This window comes from Rhineura floridana, chromosome 4, assembly GCF_030035675.1.
Source record: "Rhineura floridana isolate rRhiFlo1 chromosome 4, rRhiFlo1.hap2, whole genome shotgun sequence".
Taxonomy (NCBI): Eukaryota; Metazoa; Chordata; class Lepidosauria; order Squamata; family Rhineuridae; genus Rhineura; species Rhineura floridana.
The window spans coordinates 87,143,231-87,163,623 of NC_084483.1; the positions used below are offsets into that span (position 1 = coordinate 87,143,231).

General features: G+C 41.8%; 1 protein-coding gene across 2 annotated transcripts; it reads left to right on the forward strand.

The window, feature by feature from the left end:
* Positions 1-2,948: 2,948 nt before the first annotated feature.
* MFSD4B (major facilitator superfamily domain containing 4B) lies at positions 2,949-19,942 on the forward strand. 2 transcript variants are annotated; one of them, XM_061623633.1, is made up of 4 exons: positions 2,949-3,809; positions 7,452-7,620; positions 8,257-8,373; positions 15,039-19,942. In XM_061623633.1, the coding sequence occupies exons 1-4, from the start codon at positions 3,504-3,506 to the stop codon at positions 16,166-16,168; spliced, it is 1,722 nt and encodes a 573-aa protein (XP_061479617.1). In that variant the 5' UTR covers positions 2,949-3,503; the 3' UTR covers positions 16,169-19,942. The 2 variants fall into 2 exon arrangements, with proteins under 2 accessions (XP_061479617.1, XP_061479619.1); XM_061623635.1 differs by lacking the exon at positions 2,949-3,809 and adding an exon at positions 4,399-4,460.
* The last annotated feature ends 451 nt before the right edge of the window (positions 19,943-20,393 follow it).

Genomic DNA, 20,393 nt, shown 5'->3' on the forward strand with positions numbered 1-20,393 from the left:
TTTTGTGGTAAGAGGTATTCAAAGGTGGTTTACCATTGCCTTCCTCTGAGTTTGGATGCATCTTAGTCTGGTGTCTCAGCTTTGACCATTCCGCCTGTTGGTCTGCTCCTGACAGCATTGCTCTAAGCTTCTTCAGCACTCTCAAACCCCATCACCACGTTAATGTGTGCATCCTAGAGTGGTCCTTAGCTATAGAAAAATTAGGTTTCAGTATTAGAACTAAATTCAGAGAAGCAATTACTTTAATCAAACCAATGCTTATGTTGTAGAACTCTGGTCTCAGTAAAATATACTACTTTTCAGTTCATGTGTAAGGTCCCTAACAATTAAAAAAAAGAAAAAGAAAACTTTACTCAGTTTAAGCTGCAATCCTGTTATATATTTATTTATTTATTTATTTCAATTTATATACCGCCCATAGCAAAATAGCTCTCAGGGCGGTGAACAACAAGAGTAAAATACAGTACATCATAATGATAAAATCACAAAAACATATACTAGACACAAATAGGAAAACAAAACATCACTAAACTAAAGACAAAATACATGAAAAAGATTGAAAATTATAGAATTAAAATAGTTAAAATGCCTGGGAGCATAAAAAGGTCTTTACCTGGCGCCGAAAAGATAGTAGTGTAGGCGCCAGGCGTACCTCTTCAGGGAGGCTATTCCACAGCTCGGGGGCCACCACAGAAAAGGCCCTAGATCTAGTAACCACCCTCCGGGCTTCATGATGGGTTGGTACCCGGAGGAGGGCCTTAGATGCAGAACAAAGTGAGCGGGTAGGTTCATAGCCAGAGAGGCGTTCCACAAGCACAAACACATTTAATTGTATTTTTGACAACCAGACAACTTTTCCGTTCCCGTGCACAAGGTACCGCAAAGTAGACATAAGAACATAAGAACATAAGAAGAGCCTGCTGGATCAGGCCAGTGGCCCATCTAGTCCAGCATCCTGTTCTCACAGTGGCCAACCAGGTGCCTGGGGGAAGCATAACCCAGAAACTGATGCAAATATGCTTTAGGAATGGGAAGGGGGGTTAGCTCAAGGGCTAGTAGTTGTAGTTGTGCCTGCCTCACATTTTGGGGAAGCGAAGTGAACTTTCCCCGTGCAAGACACAGGGCATAGATGAAAGTCCCACAAGAACAGCTGTAGCTCAGTTTAAAAACTGTTTGTCTTTTCGGGACCCTTTGGCAATTGAAGCTTACGTTGACTTTGATAAGCCTCATTTCTATCTCCATCCCTTAACAGCTGCTGGGAACTGTTTAAGCAGCATTTTAGCCAGCGTAGGCTTTGAATTCATTCCAATCGGGTAATACAAGGTCCGCTTTAAACACACGTGAGTGGGGCGGGAATCCTGCTTGGGCATTCTGTATTCCACTGAACTGAAGCCCACGTGTACACTGTTTTAGCCAATAAGACGAGGGGTGGAATCCTTGATTGTGCTGCCTCTGTTAGGTTGGCCTTGCCCATCTGTCGTGGCACTCTTCTGTACATGGCTCAGCTTCCGGGTCAAATTTGGACACTTTCATTTGTTGCAGTTAGAATGTTAGCGGTGGACTTTCAGAACCAGGTAGAACGTAATAGGCAGACGTACACAGGAGCGTTGTAAAGAAGAACTTTATTTGTATCACACAAATAAGCTCTATAGACAGACAGAGACACTTACGCAGCACAAACACCTTCAGCAACAAACTCCGCATAGCCTTTTCTCCTCAAACCCTCACGCTTGCTGGAATCTCTAACTCGGTTTTATGGCCCTCTAGCAATTAGAGACAAATTCCTGCAGCTGTGTGATTGCTGCAACCTGAGCCTTGTTTCAGCTCACTCATAACTCTTTAACCCTTTATTCCCCTGCATCCTTGGGGATCAAAACTACATTTCTCACTGCAGGTCAGCAGATGGTAACATAGAATAGACTGAGAGCTGCCTACTCCTCCGCACATAAGAGAACTGTAAAGATTGGAATTACTATTTCTAACTCAGATTTTAATTTAAGTGGAAAAATATTTTATTTTTTAAAAAGACTTCTCCAGGCATGGCAGTGAAATGTAAGGCGCTAGATTTGGGAACAAGTTGAGTAGTGTGACCTCGCTGCAACGTGAGGGGGTTTCTGAGGTTGGGTGGAAATTCAAACTACTGAGCCCCATCTCTGACAGAAGCTTTGTCTCAGGCCTGGCATTAAGCCACTCCTCTAAAGGGTCTTCACCTGCCATATTTATTTATTTATTTAATTAGAAAATGTAACATTTCTGGCAAAAATCTCTAAGCGGTTTACAAAAATGATAACATAAAAATAAAACAGTACAAATAAAGATCAGAATACATTGTAAACATTTCATCGTTTACAATAGCTTAACTGAACAGGATAAACTCTTAAGGATCCAAATAGGCCTACGTTTTAGAAAAAGTTGGAATCATCCAACTGGTGGAGCAATCCACATCTCTTTTCGAAGAGTATTTCAGAGGTGGTGGTGCTACAATAGAAAAGGCCCGTTTCCAAGAGTGAGGGGATATTGGCAGTGTGGCAATGCATTTCAAAGCACATCAAACTCCATATACTACACGTTGCACAAAGCATAGAGTCTTTATTGCTGCTCTCCTAAATGCCTGGATTTCTCCTTTGCTATCTATGGGCAGGTGGAGTTTTCACTTCCGCTCTGGTAAAGAAAAAAAAAGGCTCTCAAAGACACAAGGAATTTATGTTGCCCAACTTAATTAGCACTTTGTAATATTCCTATCACAGAGTGCTAATTAAGTTGGGCAACATAAATTCCTTGTGTCTTTGAGAGCCTTTTCTTTTTTTTTGATCCTCCCTGGCGCAGAGTGGTAAGCGGCGGTAACGCAGCCGCAGCTCTGCTCACGGTCGGAGTTCGATTCCAACCAAAGGAGGAAGTCGAATCTCCGGTAAAAGGGGTCGAGGTCCACTCAGCCTTCCATCCATCCGTGGTCGGTAAAATGAGTACCCAGCATATGCTGGGGGGGGGTAAAGAAAGGCCAGGGACGGAACTGGCAATCCCACCCCATATATATGGTCTGCCTAGTAAACTTTGCAAGACGTCACCCTAAGAGTCGGAAACGACTCGCACTACAAGTGCGGGGACACCTTTACCTTTTTAATATTCCTGTCTCTACATCCTCTATGTATTCGTTCCACGGGCAGCACTTCGGCAAGTCCGGATTTACAAAAAGACAAGCAGCAGCAGGCCAGTTTTTGATCTGGGAAAAGCTTCTGTAAAGCGGGCTACTGGGTATCATTCTGATGGGAGATAGGAAGAACATTCGCCTGATCTTAGCCATTGGGAGCAATAGATGCGAACATACGAAAGCAAATAAATACATAAAGGGCGGTTATACAACGGTATTATTCCCGGGGCTTTCTGGGAGTTGTAGTTTTACTAGCAAGCCGCGCTCTTTAGCGGCCAAGATGCCGAGAGCTTGTGTGTTACAAGGTCACATGGAGCCTGCTCAGGACCTGTGGTAGCGGCTTTTTCGCGTAAAAATGGCGGGGGCTGCCGAAAGAAAGAAGCAGGTTCGCTTCGCCCGACTGGAAGAGGAGGAAGGAGGAAGAAACGACGAGGAGAAAGAGCTGGTGGTGATGGCGGCGCCGTCTAAACAGCCACTTCCGAACTCTGCGCGGCTTGTCTTTCAGCCAGTGGTAATGGTGGCTGATGGTAGCCGAGGCCGAAGAAGCCGGGCCGGTGGCGGCGCCGGCGTGGGACAGCGGGAGGCCGCTGCGGTGGCGGCTCCTCGGCGCGTTCTGAAATGGTGCATTTCGGCAGCTCTTTGCGCCGCTTTCCTGGGCCTGGTAAGGGGGCGAGGAGGGGCAGGCGCGTGTGTCAGGGTCGGTGAAAGTTTCCTTGTTTTCTCTCCCTCCCCCCCCCCCCCGTTTGCATGAAGGGCGCCAGGCCATCCATTGCAAGCAAGCGAAGTCCCCGCAACCTCTTGCAGACAGAGCAGTCCAAGGTGGGCAGGGACCAAATAAATTGCAGGACGGACTCCGCATGTTCCAGTCATTGAGATGACCAGAAATGGGGAAGATAGGTGCGTTAAAACAAACGCACGCTGGTGAAGGCAGAGACTTGCGGGACTTCCTCAGACTTAAAGAAACAGAATTCTTAGAGGAATAGGTTTAGTAGTTTATTGATCTCCTCGAAGAAGGCACAAAGTGATGCCCTACAGTTGCTACAACTCTCATTGGCTCTAGCCAGGATGGGTTAGGCTTGTTGGGGCTGATGGGATTTGTAGTCCAAAACATCTGAAAGGCATCAGGTTGCCAGAGGCTGATTTAGTGGAAAAGGACACTCCTGTTTAGCACACCTGCTGCCCCAAAATACAAGTCTTCCATTTGCTTCTTAGTATTTAAGGATGGCCTTAAGGTAGCTTGCAATATAAGATAATAAAATTCAGTTACCATAAGCAACAGAGAAGAGGCCAGATGAAAACAAGTACTGCATTGGTAAAGGCAAAGGATGAGTAGATCTTGTTACCTACATGAAACCATTGAGTAATTTCTGAGGATTTGGAGTGAGGAGCCAATATATATGCTGATGACACTCTGCTGTATTTCTCCTCTACATGTGGTTAAGGCACAAGAGTAGACTTGCTGAACTGGTGCTTGAGCTCAGTAACTGACTGAATAAGGGTCAATAACCTGAAGCTCAATCTCAACAAGATGAAGTTGCTCTTGGTAGCAGATTATTCTGTTTGGTGGTGTTCAATTTTTTCTTGATGGAGTTGAATTTCTCTTGAATAAGAGTCACAGTTTGGAGGCAAGCTGTTGACCAGCTTGACAACATGAGGCACAAGTGGCATTGAGCATGGAGTTTCTTTCTTAAAGCCACATAGCTTTGGCTGGAATGCCACTGTGACCCCTGAAAATTTCCATATGGAGTGAGAGCAATACTTTGGATGCAAAATGAGAAGACATAATTCACTAGAAAAAATAATAATGCTGGGAAAAACAAAAGGGAGTAGAAAAAATGGAAGACCAAACAAGAGATGGATTGATTCCATAAAGGAAGCCACAGACCTGAACTTACAAGATCTGAACAGGGTGGTTCATGACAGATGCACTTGGAGGTCACTGATTCATAGGGTCGCCATGAGTCGTAATTGACTTGAAGGCACATAACAACATGAGAGCAATGTGTTTTTGGGGGTGTTTTTCATGATTGTCTGGAAGCCACACTTAGTTCAAAATATAGCTGTTTGGGACAAGGTTTTGGTTGCACATTTTGCCAATCCTTCAGCAGACGCTCTAACTTTTGGTCTGTTTCCAGTTCAAAGTTCTGCTATTGCCTATTTCCTTATTGCCCTATTCCCTGAGATCATCCTTAGAGGTTCTTCTCTGGGAACTGCTTTCAGATGAGGTATGGCAGTTGGTGCCTTGAGAGAGAGCATTCTCAGAGAATGTGCTCTGCCGGGAGACTCTCCTGGCACCTACAATGTCATTCTTTCAGCACCAAGCAAACACTTTCTTATTTTCCAAGACCTTTCCAACAATTTTTTTAATGATACCTTTGCCTGTTTTTAATTTATGTATTTTATTGTATGTGTAGCTGGAAAAGGTGCTGATAAGGACAAGTAAAATAATTAGAGGTGGGATAAGGTTATGAAGCTTGGGACTAGTTCATTTAGAAAAAAGGCAAGTCAGGAAGGACATGAGAGAGGTATATACAATGTAGAGAAGATGGATAGTGGAAAAACTTCCTCTCATATTATATTAGAACTCAGGGTAAGCCAATTGGTGGGAGATTCTGACAAGTCAAAGGAAATACTTCACACAACACATAGCTAAACTATGGAATTCATTATGACAAGATATGGTGATAGCCACCAACTGTGCTTTAAAGGGGGATTAGATAAATTAATGGAGGAGGAGATCACTGGCCACTACTCACGATGCCCATCCATGTGCTTATTGACACTCTTAAGAACTAAAAGGTTTGTTAGATAGGACTCACTTTTGCAGAAGCTATGTTGATTCTTCTTCAGCAAGACCTGTGATCCTCCAGAGGTTGCTGGACTACAGCTCCCATCATCCCTGGTCATTGGCTTTGCTGGCTGAACCTGATGGGAATTGGAATCCAGCAAAATCTGGAGAGCCAAAAGTCCCCCAGCCCTGTTCTAAATGCTTGATAATTTTGGTTTGTGTCTAGTGTAGTACAAGGATTTCTGCTTGTGCAACATTCTCCTCCTTTCCTCCCCCTGCACACCCCCAAATCTGTTCTAGGGGTTCCGCCAACCCTCTGGAGCAGATTCGGGGAGGGAGTAGGGCACGTGTGGGAGAGGAAAGGGGGGGAAAGTCCTGTCGTGCAAGTGGAAATCTTGTGCTCATGGGATGCATTAGCTGAAAATCGGTGTTAATGGCTGCTTTCCAGTTCTCTTGTACAGAGGCCAATCTGGAGACGTTTCATACTTTGATTAAAACTTCACCAATTTAACATTTCAGTTCTTGACAAACTCTTAAACATTATTATTTAATAATAATAAATAATTTGGTGGATACTATGTGGACCTGGTAATTTGCTAGTTTGTAATTTGTCAATAAGGCATAGAACATCTCATAACCACTATGAGCTCAGAAGCAGACAAGCAGCCCATAGAACTCTTTTTGACACTGGCAAACTATGATCTGGATATGCTGTGCATGCCAAAATTATGGCAGCTATATTCTGTACTAACTGAAGCTTCTAGACAGTTTTCAAAGGCAAGCCCCACACAATGCAGTAATTCAGTCAGGAGGTTAGCAAAGGAATGGATAACTGTGACCAGACTATCCCCATCCAGGAGAACTGCATTTACCTTGCCTAATTAAATGTATTTAAGCTGGTGGGCACCATTGCTTGTATATTATTTACACTTTTATAAATTGAAGTGGGATCATCACACATTTTGTAGACCAGGGCAATTGGTTATTCCCATATTCAAAAATGGAGCAAAGTCCCATCTCGCTAACTACTATATTTTTGGTTGTCATCAGTTGTTGGAAAAAAATGTTTACCTCACCTATGAAACAAGCTTGAGTACAGCTTAACTGAATTCAGTAGGTTAGGAACAGGCCAGTTTTAGGTCCAGGTAGTCTGTTCTATATCACTGCATGGTTTTAATCACACATAGCTTAAAAATATCCCCAGAGATCCAGTGAGAAATTATTTGCAGATTTAATTGAGCTTAAAAACTGCTTTCAATCTTATTCCTAAAAGTGTAAAAATGGGAGAATAAAAAAAAATCTGTAGATAAGAGACCTCTTTTTGACTGAATTACAAAGCATAATCTCCCTTTATCCCACTAATTTCATTGAACCTTACTTCTGGATAAGTATGGTTAGGATCACAAGGAGTGTATGTCACCTACTGATTTATTTGTAGTTTTTTTTTGTGCCATGCTTATTAATAGTGGAATGTATTTTTGATTTACACTCACCATTGGTTGTTTTGCTTTCCAGGGTATGGCCATTGCTGTCCTGGGGCCCACATTTCAAGACCTGGCTGCAAATGTGAACAGAAATGTCAGTCAAATTTCTTACATCTTTGTGGGTCGTTCATTGGGCTACTTTGGTGGTTCTCTGATTGGTGGAATACTTTTTGATTGCATGAATGCCCAACTTCTCTTGGGTAAGTACACAGAAATGAATATTCATTTTATATTTAATTGCCCTGAACCAGGGAAGGACTACATGAATAATCTTAGCTGGATGGATTATTGCATGGACAAAAATGTATTGTATGGCACAAATATGGCTACGAGGGTATATGCATGCAGTGCAAAGTAGTATAGAAAGCTGGAGGGGAAATGGTCTGGATTCAATTCCTATCCTTCCCACGACCTCTTCGATAGACAGCTGGAGATTTTTGCTACTTTATCTGCAGTGGCTCTACCAGAGACAAATCGTTCCATTTTAAAAAGTGGCTTGCCTTTTCAAAACCTTCCTTCCTTGCAAGTTAATGTATTTTTTAGAATGTTTAGATAGGCTACAATTCTATGCCCACTGGCTTGGGAATAAGCCCACAGAGGAGACATGCATATTTGTGAGGATTATGTTCTATGTATGCTTTTGATGTCAGAACGTAATAGCATATACAGGTTTTTTAGTGACTCAGTAATGACTTATGGTTATTGTACAAATCTAACTTTACATTTTTTTGGAATATCAAGAGGTCCAGTATAAACTTAGATTTGAAATTAAAAATGAGAAATTGTAGTTTTTTATGTACAATCTGAAACTGTGTTTAATTATTTCTGCCTTATAGGATTATCTATGCTGGGTACAGCTATGGGTCTGTATGTCATCCCATGGTGCAAGCAAGCACTCTTGTTAACATCCATGATGTCTGTCATTGGTTTTGCAATGGGTGTCCTTGATACAGGTAAATAAACACAGTACTGTTTTCTTGCTGCAAGATGTCCATTGTGTTTGGTGTGATTCAATTAGGAGTATGTTACATCTGTTGATGCAAAGTGATTCACAAGTTTTTTTAAAAAAATATAACTAGAAAGAAATACACTGTATAAGAAAAAGGTGATGAAATAAAAAGTAAACCAGCAGTTAATTGGTTACCCAGCAAAGCTTAAAAAGCCTGGTCAACTAAGACCTTTACCTGGTGACTAAAAGAAAGTAATGTTGGTGCCAGGCAGACTTCTTTGTGAAGCACATTTTATACAAATGGAGCACTATAGCTGAAAAAAAGCTGTCTCTAGTTGGTACTTGCTTTATGTCTGATGGGGTGGTCTCCAGAGAAGGGCGTTGGCAGGCAGTCTTAGAGCAAGGGAAGGTTGATATGGCAGAAGGTGCATATGAACATCTTCGGCGCTGTTTGGCTGCATACAGTTCTGAATGGAGGAGGTGAGTTGGGGTGTAGGGATCAGAGGGGCAAATGAGTTTTTTAGGAGAGTAGTGAAAGCAAGTCAGCCATTGGTGACAGGCTTGAGCTGAAGGAGTGGGGTAGAAATAACAGGAAAGTGAATAGAGTACAGCAATTCGGAGAAAACTGTTTTAGTGGACTACAGGTCCCAGAAGGACCAAGAGACAGAGTGTGGGGAAGGTGGAGTGTGCACAGTGTTGAAGCCATGGCAATAATCAAACAGGTGAAGCAGCAAAGAGATCAGAGACAGAACAGTTCTTAATGAAGATCAAGAAAGCACCCAATGGGGTAGTTAATTCAAAGGCCAAGGCCAAAGGAACATGGTAGCGAGAAGAGGCCATAGGCCACAGTTTTAGATTGTTGACATGTATATTGAAGAAGGATGGGAATATTGTCAAATAGGAAGAATGTGAGCCAAGGATCACAGTCTGAAATGAAAATTGAGAGGGGCCAAGGGGCAATACCGGGTACCAAAATGGAGGTCTGGGGGGAATAATATCATATGGAAGAATGGATTTTGGAGGTTGAAAAGTGATGAGATGATAATTGTTGGGGTAAAGGGCTGGGATTAGCAGGAAGGAGGTTGATGCTACTGCAGCCTTAGGTAGGAGATGAGAGGTGGAAGGGGACACCTCCAAAGAAAATGGCAGCAGCTTTTGGTGAGGGCAAGTAGCTGGAGGGTTTAAGATAAGAAAACATAATGGAGGACAAATGCTTTCTGAGTGAAGGAACAGCATTTCTAGAGGCAGTGGGAGTGGGGACCAGCGAGTGGGAGAGGGCAAGTGAATGCCACAATGCTAGTTGCAGTCACTATAATGTCAAAGGGAACAGTACCAGAGGAGACAGGCTGGAAACTTGAGAGAGCCAGAAGAGACTCAGAGGAAGAAAGGGAAAATTATCTTGGTAAAGTCGTGACAGTCATAAGATGCAGTGCAGGCAGTTAATCTTGTGGTCGTAACGGTTTGTTCCTGTGGCACATTGCTGGTAGAGGGTCATCTGAGTCAGGTGGATCAGCAGGGTCAGCAGCTGAAAGTGAAGTCTCACCTAGTAATATATCTGCATCTCTCCTCTTGTAAACTCAATGCTTTCCTTTGGAATATAAGTTTCGTCCTCAGTACCATTTGGGGCAAGGAAGAAGAAAACCTGTCAAGTCAAAAGGCGTTTTTTATGCTGAAAGGCCTATGTTGTTGTTTTGTTGTTGTTATGTGCCTTCAAGTCGATTACGATTTATGGTGACCCTATGAATCAGCGACCTCCAAGAGCATCTGTCATGAACCACCCTGCTTAGATCTTGTAAGTTCAGGTCTGTGGCTTCCTTTATGGAATCAATCCATCTCTTGTTTGGCCTTCCTCTTTTTCTACTCCCTGCTGTTTTTCCCAGCATTATTGTCTTTTCTAGTGAGTCATGTCTTCTCATGATGTGTCCAAAGTATGATAACCTCAGTTTCACCATTTTAGCTTCTAGTGACAGTTCTGGTTTAATTTGTTCTAACACCCATTTATTTGTCTTTTTCGCAGTCCATGGTATGCGCAAAGCTCTCCTCCAGCACCACATTTCAAATGAGTTGATTTTTCTCTTCTCTGCCTTTTTTACTGTCCAACTTTCACATCCATACATAGAGATCAGGAATACCATGGTCTGAATGATCCTGACTTTGGTGTTCAGTGATACATCTTTGCATTTGAGGACCTTTTCTAGTTCTCTCACAGCTGCCCTACCCAGTCCTAGCCTTCTTCTGATTTCTTGAGTATTGTCTCCATTTTGGTTAATGACTGTGCCGAGGTATTGATAATCCTTGAAAAGTTCAGTGTCCTCATTGTCAACTGTAAAGTTGCATAAATCTTCTGTTGTCATTACTTTAGTCTTTTTGACGTTCAACTGCAGTCCTGCTTTTGTGCTTTCCTCTTTAACTTTCATCAGCATTCGTTTCAAAGCATTACTGGTTTCTGCTAGTAGTATGGTATCATCTGCATATCTTAAATTATTGATATTTCTCCCTCCAATTTTCACACCTCCTTCTTGGTCCAATCCTGCTTTCCGTATGATATGTTCTGTGTATAGATTAAATAAATAGGGTGATAAAATACACCCCTGTCTCACACCCTTGCGATGGGGAACCAATCAGTTTCTCCATATTCTGTCCTTACAGTAGCCTCTTGTGCAGAGTATAGGTTGCGCATCAGTACAATCAGATGCTGTGGCACCCCCATTTCTTTTAAAGCATTCCATAGTTTTTCATGATCTACACAATCAAAGGCTTTGCTGTAGTCTATAAAGCACAGGGTGATTTTCTTCTGAAATTCCTTGGTCCGTTCCATTATCCAACGTATGTTTGCGATATGATCTCTGGTGTCTCTTCCCTTTCTAAATCCAGCTGGGACGTCTTGCATTTCTTGCTCCATATATGGTAAGAGCCTTTGTTGTAGAATCTTGAGCATTACTTTACTTGCATGGGATATTAAGGCAATAGTTCGGTAATTACTGCATTCTCTGGGATCCCTTTTCTTTGGAAAATATTGAACGCTTCCAGTCTGTGGGCCATTGTTTAGTTTTCCATATTTCTTGACAAATTGTCAAAATTTGGACAGATTCAGTCTCAGTAGCTTGTAGCAACTCTATTGGTATGCTGTCTATTCCTGGTGATTTGTTTCTTCCAAGAATTTTAAGAGCAGCTTTCACCTCACATTCTAAAATTTCTGGTTCTTCATCATATGGTTCCTCCGTGAATGAATCTGTCATCCTGTCATCTCTTTTATAGAGTTCTTCAGTGTATTGCATCCATCTTCCTTTTATTTCATCTCGGTCAGTCAGTGTGTTTCTCTGTTGATTATTCAACATCCCTACTCGTGGTTTAAATTTCCCTTTCATTTCTCTAATCTTTTGGAATAGGGCTCTTGTTCTTCCCATTTTGTTGTCCTTTTCTATTTCTATACAGTTACTATTGTAATAGTTTTCTTTCTCCCTATGTACTAGTCGTTGTATAGTTGCATTTAGGGTTCTGACTGTGTTTCTATCTCCTTTTGCGTTTGCTTTCCTTCTCTCTTTAACCATTTTAAGAGTTTCTTCAGTCATCCATTAAGGTCTTTCTCTCTTTTTAACAAGAGGTATTGTCTTTTTGCATTCTTTCATGATAATGTCCCTGACTTCAGTCCATAGTTCTTCTGGTTCTCTGTCAACTAAGTTTAAAGCCTCAAACCTGTTCCTTATTTGATCTTTATATTCTTCTGGGATGTTATTTAAATGGTATTTTGGCATTATGAGTGCCTTGTTGTTCCTCTTTAGCTTTACTCTGATTTTCGATACGATCAGTTCATGATTTGTACCGCAGTCTGGTCCTGGTCTTGTTTTTGCAGAAAGTATGGAACTTCTCCAGCTTCTGTTTCCAATTATATAATCAATTTGATTCCTATATTGACCATTTGGTGATGTCCACGTGTACAGTCGTCTTTTTGGTTGCTCAAAAAATGTGTTGGCAAGAAACATATCATTGGCTTCACAGAATTCAATAAGTCTTTCTCCTGCTTCATTTCTGTCTCCTAAGCCCCATTTCCCCACAATTCCTAGTTCTTCTCTGTTCCCTACTTTTGCATTCCAGTCCCCCATGATTATCAGCACATCTTGTTTTGGTGTGTGATCAATTTCCTCCTGTACTTCTGCGTAAAATCTCTCCAATTCTTCTTCTTCTGCGTTTGATGTTGGAGCGTAGACTTGGATGATGGTTATGTTAATAGGTTTCCCATTTAATCTTATTGATATCACTCGCTCAGACCTTGTGTTGTAGCTCCTAGTTGCTTTTGCTACATCACTTCTCACTATTAAAGCAACCCCGTTTCTTCTTGATTTCTCATTTCCTGCATAAAATATTTTGTAGTTGCCTGATTGAAAATGTCCCATTCCAGTCCATTTTAATTCACTCACGCCAAGTATTGTAATGTTGATGCGTTCCATTTCTTGCTTGACAATTTCTAACTTTCCCTGATTCATGCTTCTCACATTCCATGTTCCTATTGTGTGTGTCGTACAACGCCGGACTCTCCTTTCGCATCTGTGTACATCAGCCTCTGGGCTTCCTTTTGGCTTTTACCCAGGTGCGTCATTAGTCACAGCACTACTCGTACTTGTCCTTTGTTCTTCCCCAGTAGCTCGGTGAGTGCCTTCTGACCTGGGGGTCTCATCTTCCAGCACTATCTTGTGTTGCATTTTGGATACTCTGTTCATAGGGTTTTCGTGGTAAGAGGTATTCAGAGGTGGTTTACCATTGCCTTCCTCTGAGTTTGGATGCATCTTCGTCTGGTGTCTCAGCTTTGACCATTCCGCCTTGGGTGCTGCTAGGAGTCTAGACTCCTGATGGCATTGCTCTCAGCTTCTTCAACACTCTCAGACCCCCTCACCACGTTAAGGTGTGCATCCTAAAGGGGGGGGAAAGGCCTATATACTGTAGTTTAAAAATATTTCTTGTGCAGCTAGGCGTTTTAATGATTGTTTTGGACTGCTTTTAAGGGTTTTAAAAATGTTTTTATAGTGCTGTATATCATCCTGATATTCTATGATGGGGTGGTGTATGAATACTTTTATAAATAAATGAATAAGTCCTTGACCTTTGAATTGTCAGTGTAATGCTAGAGGGAAGTTTCCTTATAAAGAGGCAGTTGAACATTTACTGCCATTGATGGCTATAATCCAAACAGTATTTCCAGTAGGAGTAACTTCTCACTAAGTCTACAGAACGTTTTCCACTTAATTGTGAAAAAGTTCACTTAACTAATTGTGAAAAAGTTAACTAAAAAAAAGTAAAAGTAATGTCACTTAATTAAAGAATTGTGAAGTTTAACAGTTTGAATTAAAGATGCTGTTAAATTAGCCTCATTCTGCATACAAGTGAGCAGATGTATGCCATTTAATCAAGATATTAAATGAACATATTACTACCTATTGCATTTGTCATGTGAGAGGAGCTGGGTGCTGCCTGTTGAGAATTAGGAAAGGGCTTCTTGCTGATGTGGCTCTTATGCTCCCTTCCACGTTCCTACCAATGTGGGGAGGGGAGCTCATCTCAACAGTTGACCTGACTTGCATGCTGCTATCAGTAACCCCCCCCCACTCCCCACCTCTGTTCATTGAGTGGAAAGTAAGGATGGGCCATGTGTGTGTAAGCATGTGTGATTGGTGAACCATGATTGTTCTAATGCAGCGGTCTACCAAGACCCACCCCCTCAGTTGAAAATTGCTGAGGGTCTTGCTGGACCATATTATAGTTCTTCTGCCTGTTATAGCAGTTGTAATGTGCAGTGCTAGGTGGTGTAGGATTTTTAACAGCACTTTTTATTACTGCTTTTATTTCTTATATGTTGTATTTTATTGTATTACAATTAGAATTCCATAGAATTCAAATTATATTTGCAATAAAATACAATGTAAAAAATAAAAGCAATAAAAATACAATTAAAAATCAGTATTAATATGTAATACATCTTCAGTGACAAATCCAGACATGCCGTGGAATCCCTGCATGGTCCACGGGCCACAGTGTGAGAACCCCTGTCCTAATGTTTCCAATCATTTGTACAGGCCACATGATGTACAGCTGTATGTGTACAGGGCCCATGTTTGGGTTTCACTCATATGGTCGGGATGGGATTCAGTAGGTGCAGTCCTATTCTTCTCCATACACTGATTGTGGATGGGAGTGTGAAAAGAGGGCTTCAGTTAGAGAAGGATTGCAGTAAGACTTGTGGGGAAGGATAAACTTCTGTTTGTTACCATTTCTCCTCTTTCCAACTCATGGGGATGGGGAGATCATCTGGCTCTCCAGATGTTGCTAGATTCTGTTCCCATCATCTCTGACCATTGGCTATGCTGAATGGGGCTGATGGGAGTTTGAACCCAGCAACATCTGGAGAGCCACTGGTCCCCCACCCTAGGAAGGCAAACTGGAAATAGAAAACAGGCTGGCTAGCCATGGCTCCTCCTTTCCTTTGTTTGACTATAACCCTTCCCAGCTTTTTATGCTTGCTTCTGTGCCTGCCTGCAGAATTTTCAATGGGCAGTATCAGGTTCCTGCCACGTGGTGATAGTTCTAAGAAACCATTCTGAATTGTGCCATCCTGGGGTCCTTGGGAAGGAAGGCTGCAATGAATGAATGAATGAATGTATTTTCTCTATTTCACAGGTGGCAATGTTCTTACCTTGGACACATGGGAAACAGAAGCTAGTCCACATATGCAGGCCTTACACTTCAGTTTTGCCCTGGGTGCTTTTGCAGCTCCCATCCTGGCCAAGATGGCATTAGGTTCCTCTACTATTGGTCTTCAGGTCCAGCTGGGTAGCAGTGGTGACAATCAGTCTACTGTGAATTATCTTCCTGCTGATACATCAGTGCTAAAGCTGCATTTAAACTTGAACTTTCTGTTGTCTTATGTTCTTATAGGTAGTTACCTTTTGCTTGTTGCATTGTTTTTCCTTCTTTTATATTCAAAGAGCAGTCCCGTTCGAGACAAGACAAAGCTTTCCACACAGAAATACCAGATTGCTAAATACCACTGTGCTCTCATAAGTCTCCTCTCTGTGTTCTTTTTCTGGTATGTAGGAGCAGAGGTCACCTATGGCTCTTATATTTTTACTTATGCAAAAGACTATGTTGCCATGAAGGAACATGAAGCAGCAGGGCTGAACTCTCTCTTTTGGGGAACATTTGCAGCTTGCAGGGGACTGGCAATCTGTTTTGCTGCCTGCTGTTATCCTGGATCTATGATCCTTCTGAGTATAATCGGCACCACTACGTCATCACTGTTCCTGGCACTGTTCTATACACATCCAATCTCTCTGTGGCTTGGCTCTGCAGTGTATGGAGCGTCAATGGCTACTATCTTCCCCAGTGGCATTTCATGGATTGAGCAGTATACATCCATCCAAGGGAAATCTGCGGCCTTGTTTGTAATGGGGGCAGCTCTGGGGGAAATGTTTATTCCTGCCGTGGTTGGCTTCCTTCAAGGACTCTTTCCCACTCTCCCTGTGCTCATGTATTCTGCATTGGGAGCAGCAGTCATGACATCAGTGCTGTTCCCTGTGATGTATAAATTAGCTACATCACCCCGTGATACTAAGCTGAAGGACACTGGTGATGGTGAACTCCAGGAAGCTTTATTGTCTAACTGTCATCTAGAAGAGGAGGATGAGGAGGATTGCAGAGAGTGGAATGAAGTAGACTTTGAAGTAATTGAGATGAATGACACTCAGAGCAACTTTGTCACAGAAACATCTAAGAAGATCTTAGGAGCATCTACATCTGCCGATTTCTAATAAAAATGACTAAGGTTTCTTGGTTTAAGAACTAGAGGCTTACCCCTGCTAAAAAGTGGTGGGAAGCTTGCTAAATCCCAATTAAAGTTGTTTTATGTAAAACTGCGTGAGAGAAGGTCCTAAAGAGGAATGATGTCGTGGAACCCATTTATATAAGCATGATGATAGTAGGAAAAAAAGGAGATAAAATCCAGAATTTCAGGCAGGACGTTTCCTAAATTCCATATTCTAATGCAGGGCTGGGGAAGCTTTTTCACTCCATGGGCCACCCACTTGTCAATCACATAATATGTTGCATGAATGGCAGGTGGACAGAAATGCTCTCCTGTCAAACTCTCTTGTGTTTTGAAGTCCCCAAGATCAGGGACATAAAGGGAAGGTGGGGAGACTTGCAAAAGTGTCTTCCAATTTGGAGACTTAAAAGGAAAGCATGGGGAGACTTTGAAGAGGCTTTAAGACAGCTGTTGTGCGCCTATATAGTAACTGGGAGTGCAGGAGCTGTCTTAAGCCTCTTTGAAATAGCTCCTGTACGTGAGCTGCTTTCAAGGGCACTTTTGCACAGGGGTTTAATCCTCACTTAGCTGGTGAGCCAGGGATTAAGTCCTGCTGCCTTGACTGTGCAATCTTGTTCCCTACTAGGAACAGGATCACTCAGCTAATGCAGGATTAAACCCTGTCCTCCCACCCATCAACTGACACCACTAGTGACATCAGCTGGTGGGTGGTGTGGTTTGGAGAAAATGGCCTCGGGGGCCAAATGGGTCACCCAGAAGGTTCATGCTTGGTGCAGAGGCTTGCCATCCCTATTCTAATAGTTCGCTAGAGAGATGGGGAGCTTAAATGTAGGAGGCTTACCATAATAAAACGTCTTTGATTCACATTGATTTGTGTGTTAAAATCATTGTAAATCATCCTTGACTGAAAGAGATTACATTTGACTTAAACCATAGTGTGGTAGTTAATAAGCAATTTGTGCATTGGGAATTAAAGTAACTTTTGAAAGCAGCAAGGCTAGTTCTTATCTCTCTTTGTTATCACTTGTGGTCCTAAGATCTTAACGCCAGCATTTACTTTAATAACCTAGATATATATTAAAAATCTGAAAAATGTTCTTTTGCAGCTTTTGCAAACTGCACCTGTATTATCCCTGAAAAGCAAAAGTATCACCATACTATGAAAATGTTTACATCTTACCATATTATTTACATACAACATGGTTGATTGTAATCAATGGCGATAGAGCTGCTTCAAGTGTGACTTGTGAAGTTTTATTGTTTTCAGTAAGGGCCGGTGCCAAAGAGTGGCCAGGTTGGGCCCTGCGGCCCAAATGGCCTCCTGAAGGGTCCCTTGTTAGGGTGGGAGAGTAGCTCTCCCTTCTGCAATCTGCAGCAGGGTCCCTGTGGCGGATCGCAGGGTGGGAGCTTCCAGGCCACTTGCCCGTTCTCTCACCTGTCTTCTGCTGCTGCGTGTGCTGTGCTTGCAGGGCTGCCATCAATCAAGATAGCAGCGGAGTCTTCTTTAAGGGGCTCATGCCCCTACCGCCATCTTGGTTGATGGCAGGCATGTGCGTGCATGTCGAGTACCACGCATGTGTGTCATCAACCAAGATAGCAGGGGCATTAGCCCCTTAGAGAAGCCTCTGCCGCCATCTTGGTTGATGGTAACCCTGCATGTGCAGCAGCAGCAGATAGGAGAGAAGTAGGTAGAACAGGCAGGAGCCATGCGCCCGGGGCAGGCTGGTGCCCAAGGGCCCAGTCATGGCAGCCGCCAGCCCTGTTTTCAGTGCTTCATTGGTACTTTCCCTGATAGCAAATGAAAACCCAAGTATATCGATTCCCCTTTAAGTATGGTAAACCCTAGCCATCCTATTTCTACTAACAGAAGGTAAGGTCATATAATTTTATTGAAAAGCACATTATGACAACAATTTGCTAGGTTGCAGTAGAAGGGAAATGTCATTTATATTGCTGTGGGACAACCAACGGCATTTTAATGGCATTTCATCCACAACCTTATTCCCAGTAATGCTACTCGGTAGAGGTGTTCTTACTAGAACATGCAGAATGCGATTTAAAAAAAATAACTGCAAGCAGCACTAGGAGATAAGCACAAATACATGATAGTACTCAAAAGTATGTGAAAGTTATGATGGTATTCCACCTTTGATAGTAAATGCTGTAATCTAAGGCTTTTCACAAACTTAATTTGCACATTTTGGAAAACAGGGTTTTCTAAAGGAACACACTTTGTATATAGATGAGTACATAATGCCACAGTCATGATTCATGAAGAAATATGCAGTTTAAAGATTTGCTTGGCAGTATTTTGTGAAATGAAAACATTTGCTGCAGCAGAGTTTTGGACTGGTGCAGATATCATGGCTGAGGAAACAAGTGAGGTTTAGGAGTGCTCTTCAACGAGGGTTGGCAAAGGTGATTTGTAATATCAAATTGTAGTAGGGAAGAGAAGGAGAATTTTATACGGGAAGGTAAGGGCATGGAAGGGAGTGTACGATCCCATCTTTTTGATTGCAAAGCCATAGACACTATAATCTACTGTAGCATGAAATATGTATAGAAGGGTGAATCCATGCCTCACGGGCAAGTTCATCATACTAGAGTGTTCCTCTCTTCTCCCCTTCAAGTATAGGATTGCATGTTATTGTATAGACTGTCTCTTTGTAGATCTGTTTTGCTATAATTTCTGTAATTGAAGGGGCATTATTTGTGACTTCATAGTTGGCAAGATTCTCTGGTACTTGGTTTGGAATTGTAGGTGGAATTTTGGAATGCTGAAGCTGGAAAACTAGCATTGTTTATGGCTATAGATAAATCATTTTCATTTTACAATGACTTAAGAAGCTACCTCAAAGGAATGGTTTTAATATTAAAAGATGACAAAATTACGGTTTTTGAAAAGCAAAGCATTAATAAGCAGCAAGTTGTCAGACTGATAATGTATACTACTAATTCACAATTAAAAATCTGACAAATATAAAAGCTAGAGTTAATTGTCTCCTTCAACTGCTTGAAGGATGTATGTCCAGTTTATAGATGCATATAAGAACTAGTATCCAAAGTGCTACTTTAGGCATGCAGAAAGGCTTGAATATGCCCAGTGGAATATTTTTCTCCTTATGAATGGCATTCCTCAGTGCCATGTTATAAATTCTGTTTCAGAAGAGGTTTACCATGCAATGAGGAGGTGCTGTCGCAGAATTGCAATGCCAAAATTTCTTTGGGTTCAGGTCAAATTTGGCATGTTGATTGGTAGCATTTTAATTGAGAGGATCAGCTGCTGACGGTTAGGGGTAAAATCAAACCAAGAGCATTGCAAAAGTTTCTGTTGCTGCCGACTAGTTAACAATTCTATGCTGAGGGTTGTGGGTGTTGGGTATTGTATGGTTATTTTAAGGATTCTCATTCTTGGGTTTCTAAGTGTAAATACTGCAACTGTAAATTCAGTATTTACTTGAGGAATCACATCCCTTTCCCTAATACAGATGTATTCCTGATATTTGTGATTTTGTTTTGTATGAAACTAGCATTATGGAATAGCTCAGTCCTGCACTTTAATTTGCACCTTTTGATAACTTGTTATAACTCTCATCAATGTGATATTTGCCTTAAATGTTGTGTAGCTCCTTTTTCTCGAGTGTGTGTTTATTGGCAAGGTAATTTTGTAATGTAAATGCAGCTAAGGGGTTGGTTCGTTGTTTACACAGAGGTATTGGGAAATGTATTTCTTCAATTAAAAAATATTTCTTCAAAGAGAGCCTTGACCACAATTTCTTAAGGAATCTAGTAATCAAGTCTATGAGTAAAATAATCTAACTATTTGAATTCAGAGCTCCAGGTGAAACTGAGGGGTTCTTTATAAATGCACTAGTGGTTTGGTTGTGAAAAAATTAATTGCAGCTAGAGGCAACTCCAGATGAAGTGGTGGAACAACCTGCCATCCTATGCTCACTTGCTTACCTTGCAATACACCCTGGGATAGAGAACTTGCTTCCGAGTAATCATTTAAGAGTGGGATGTGCCATATTAACTTATAAACAAACTTGGAATCTTGAACCTATACTTGTTGGCTGATATGGCTTAAGCAGGAGGTGTGCAGGCTCTCTGAGGTTTTTAAAGAGGGATTTCTTACAAATTCCTTAAGATACCATTGTTAAAGAAAAATATTACAACCACAGTGAAGTTTAAAAATGCACATACATTTATTT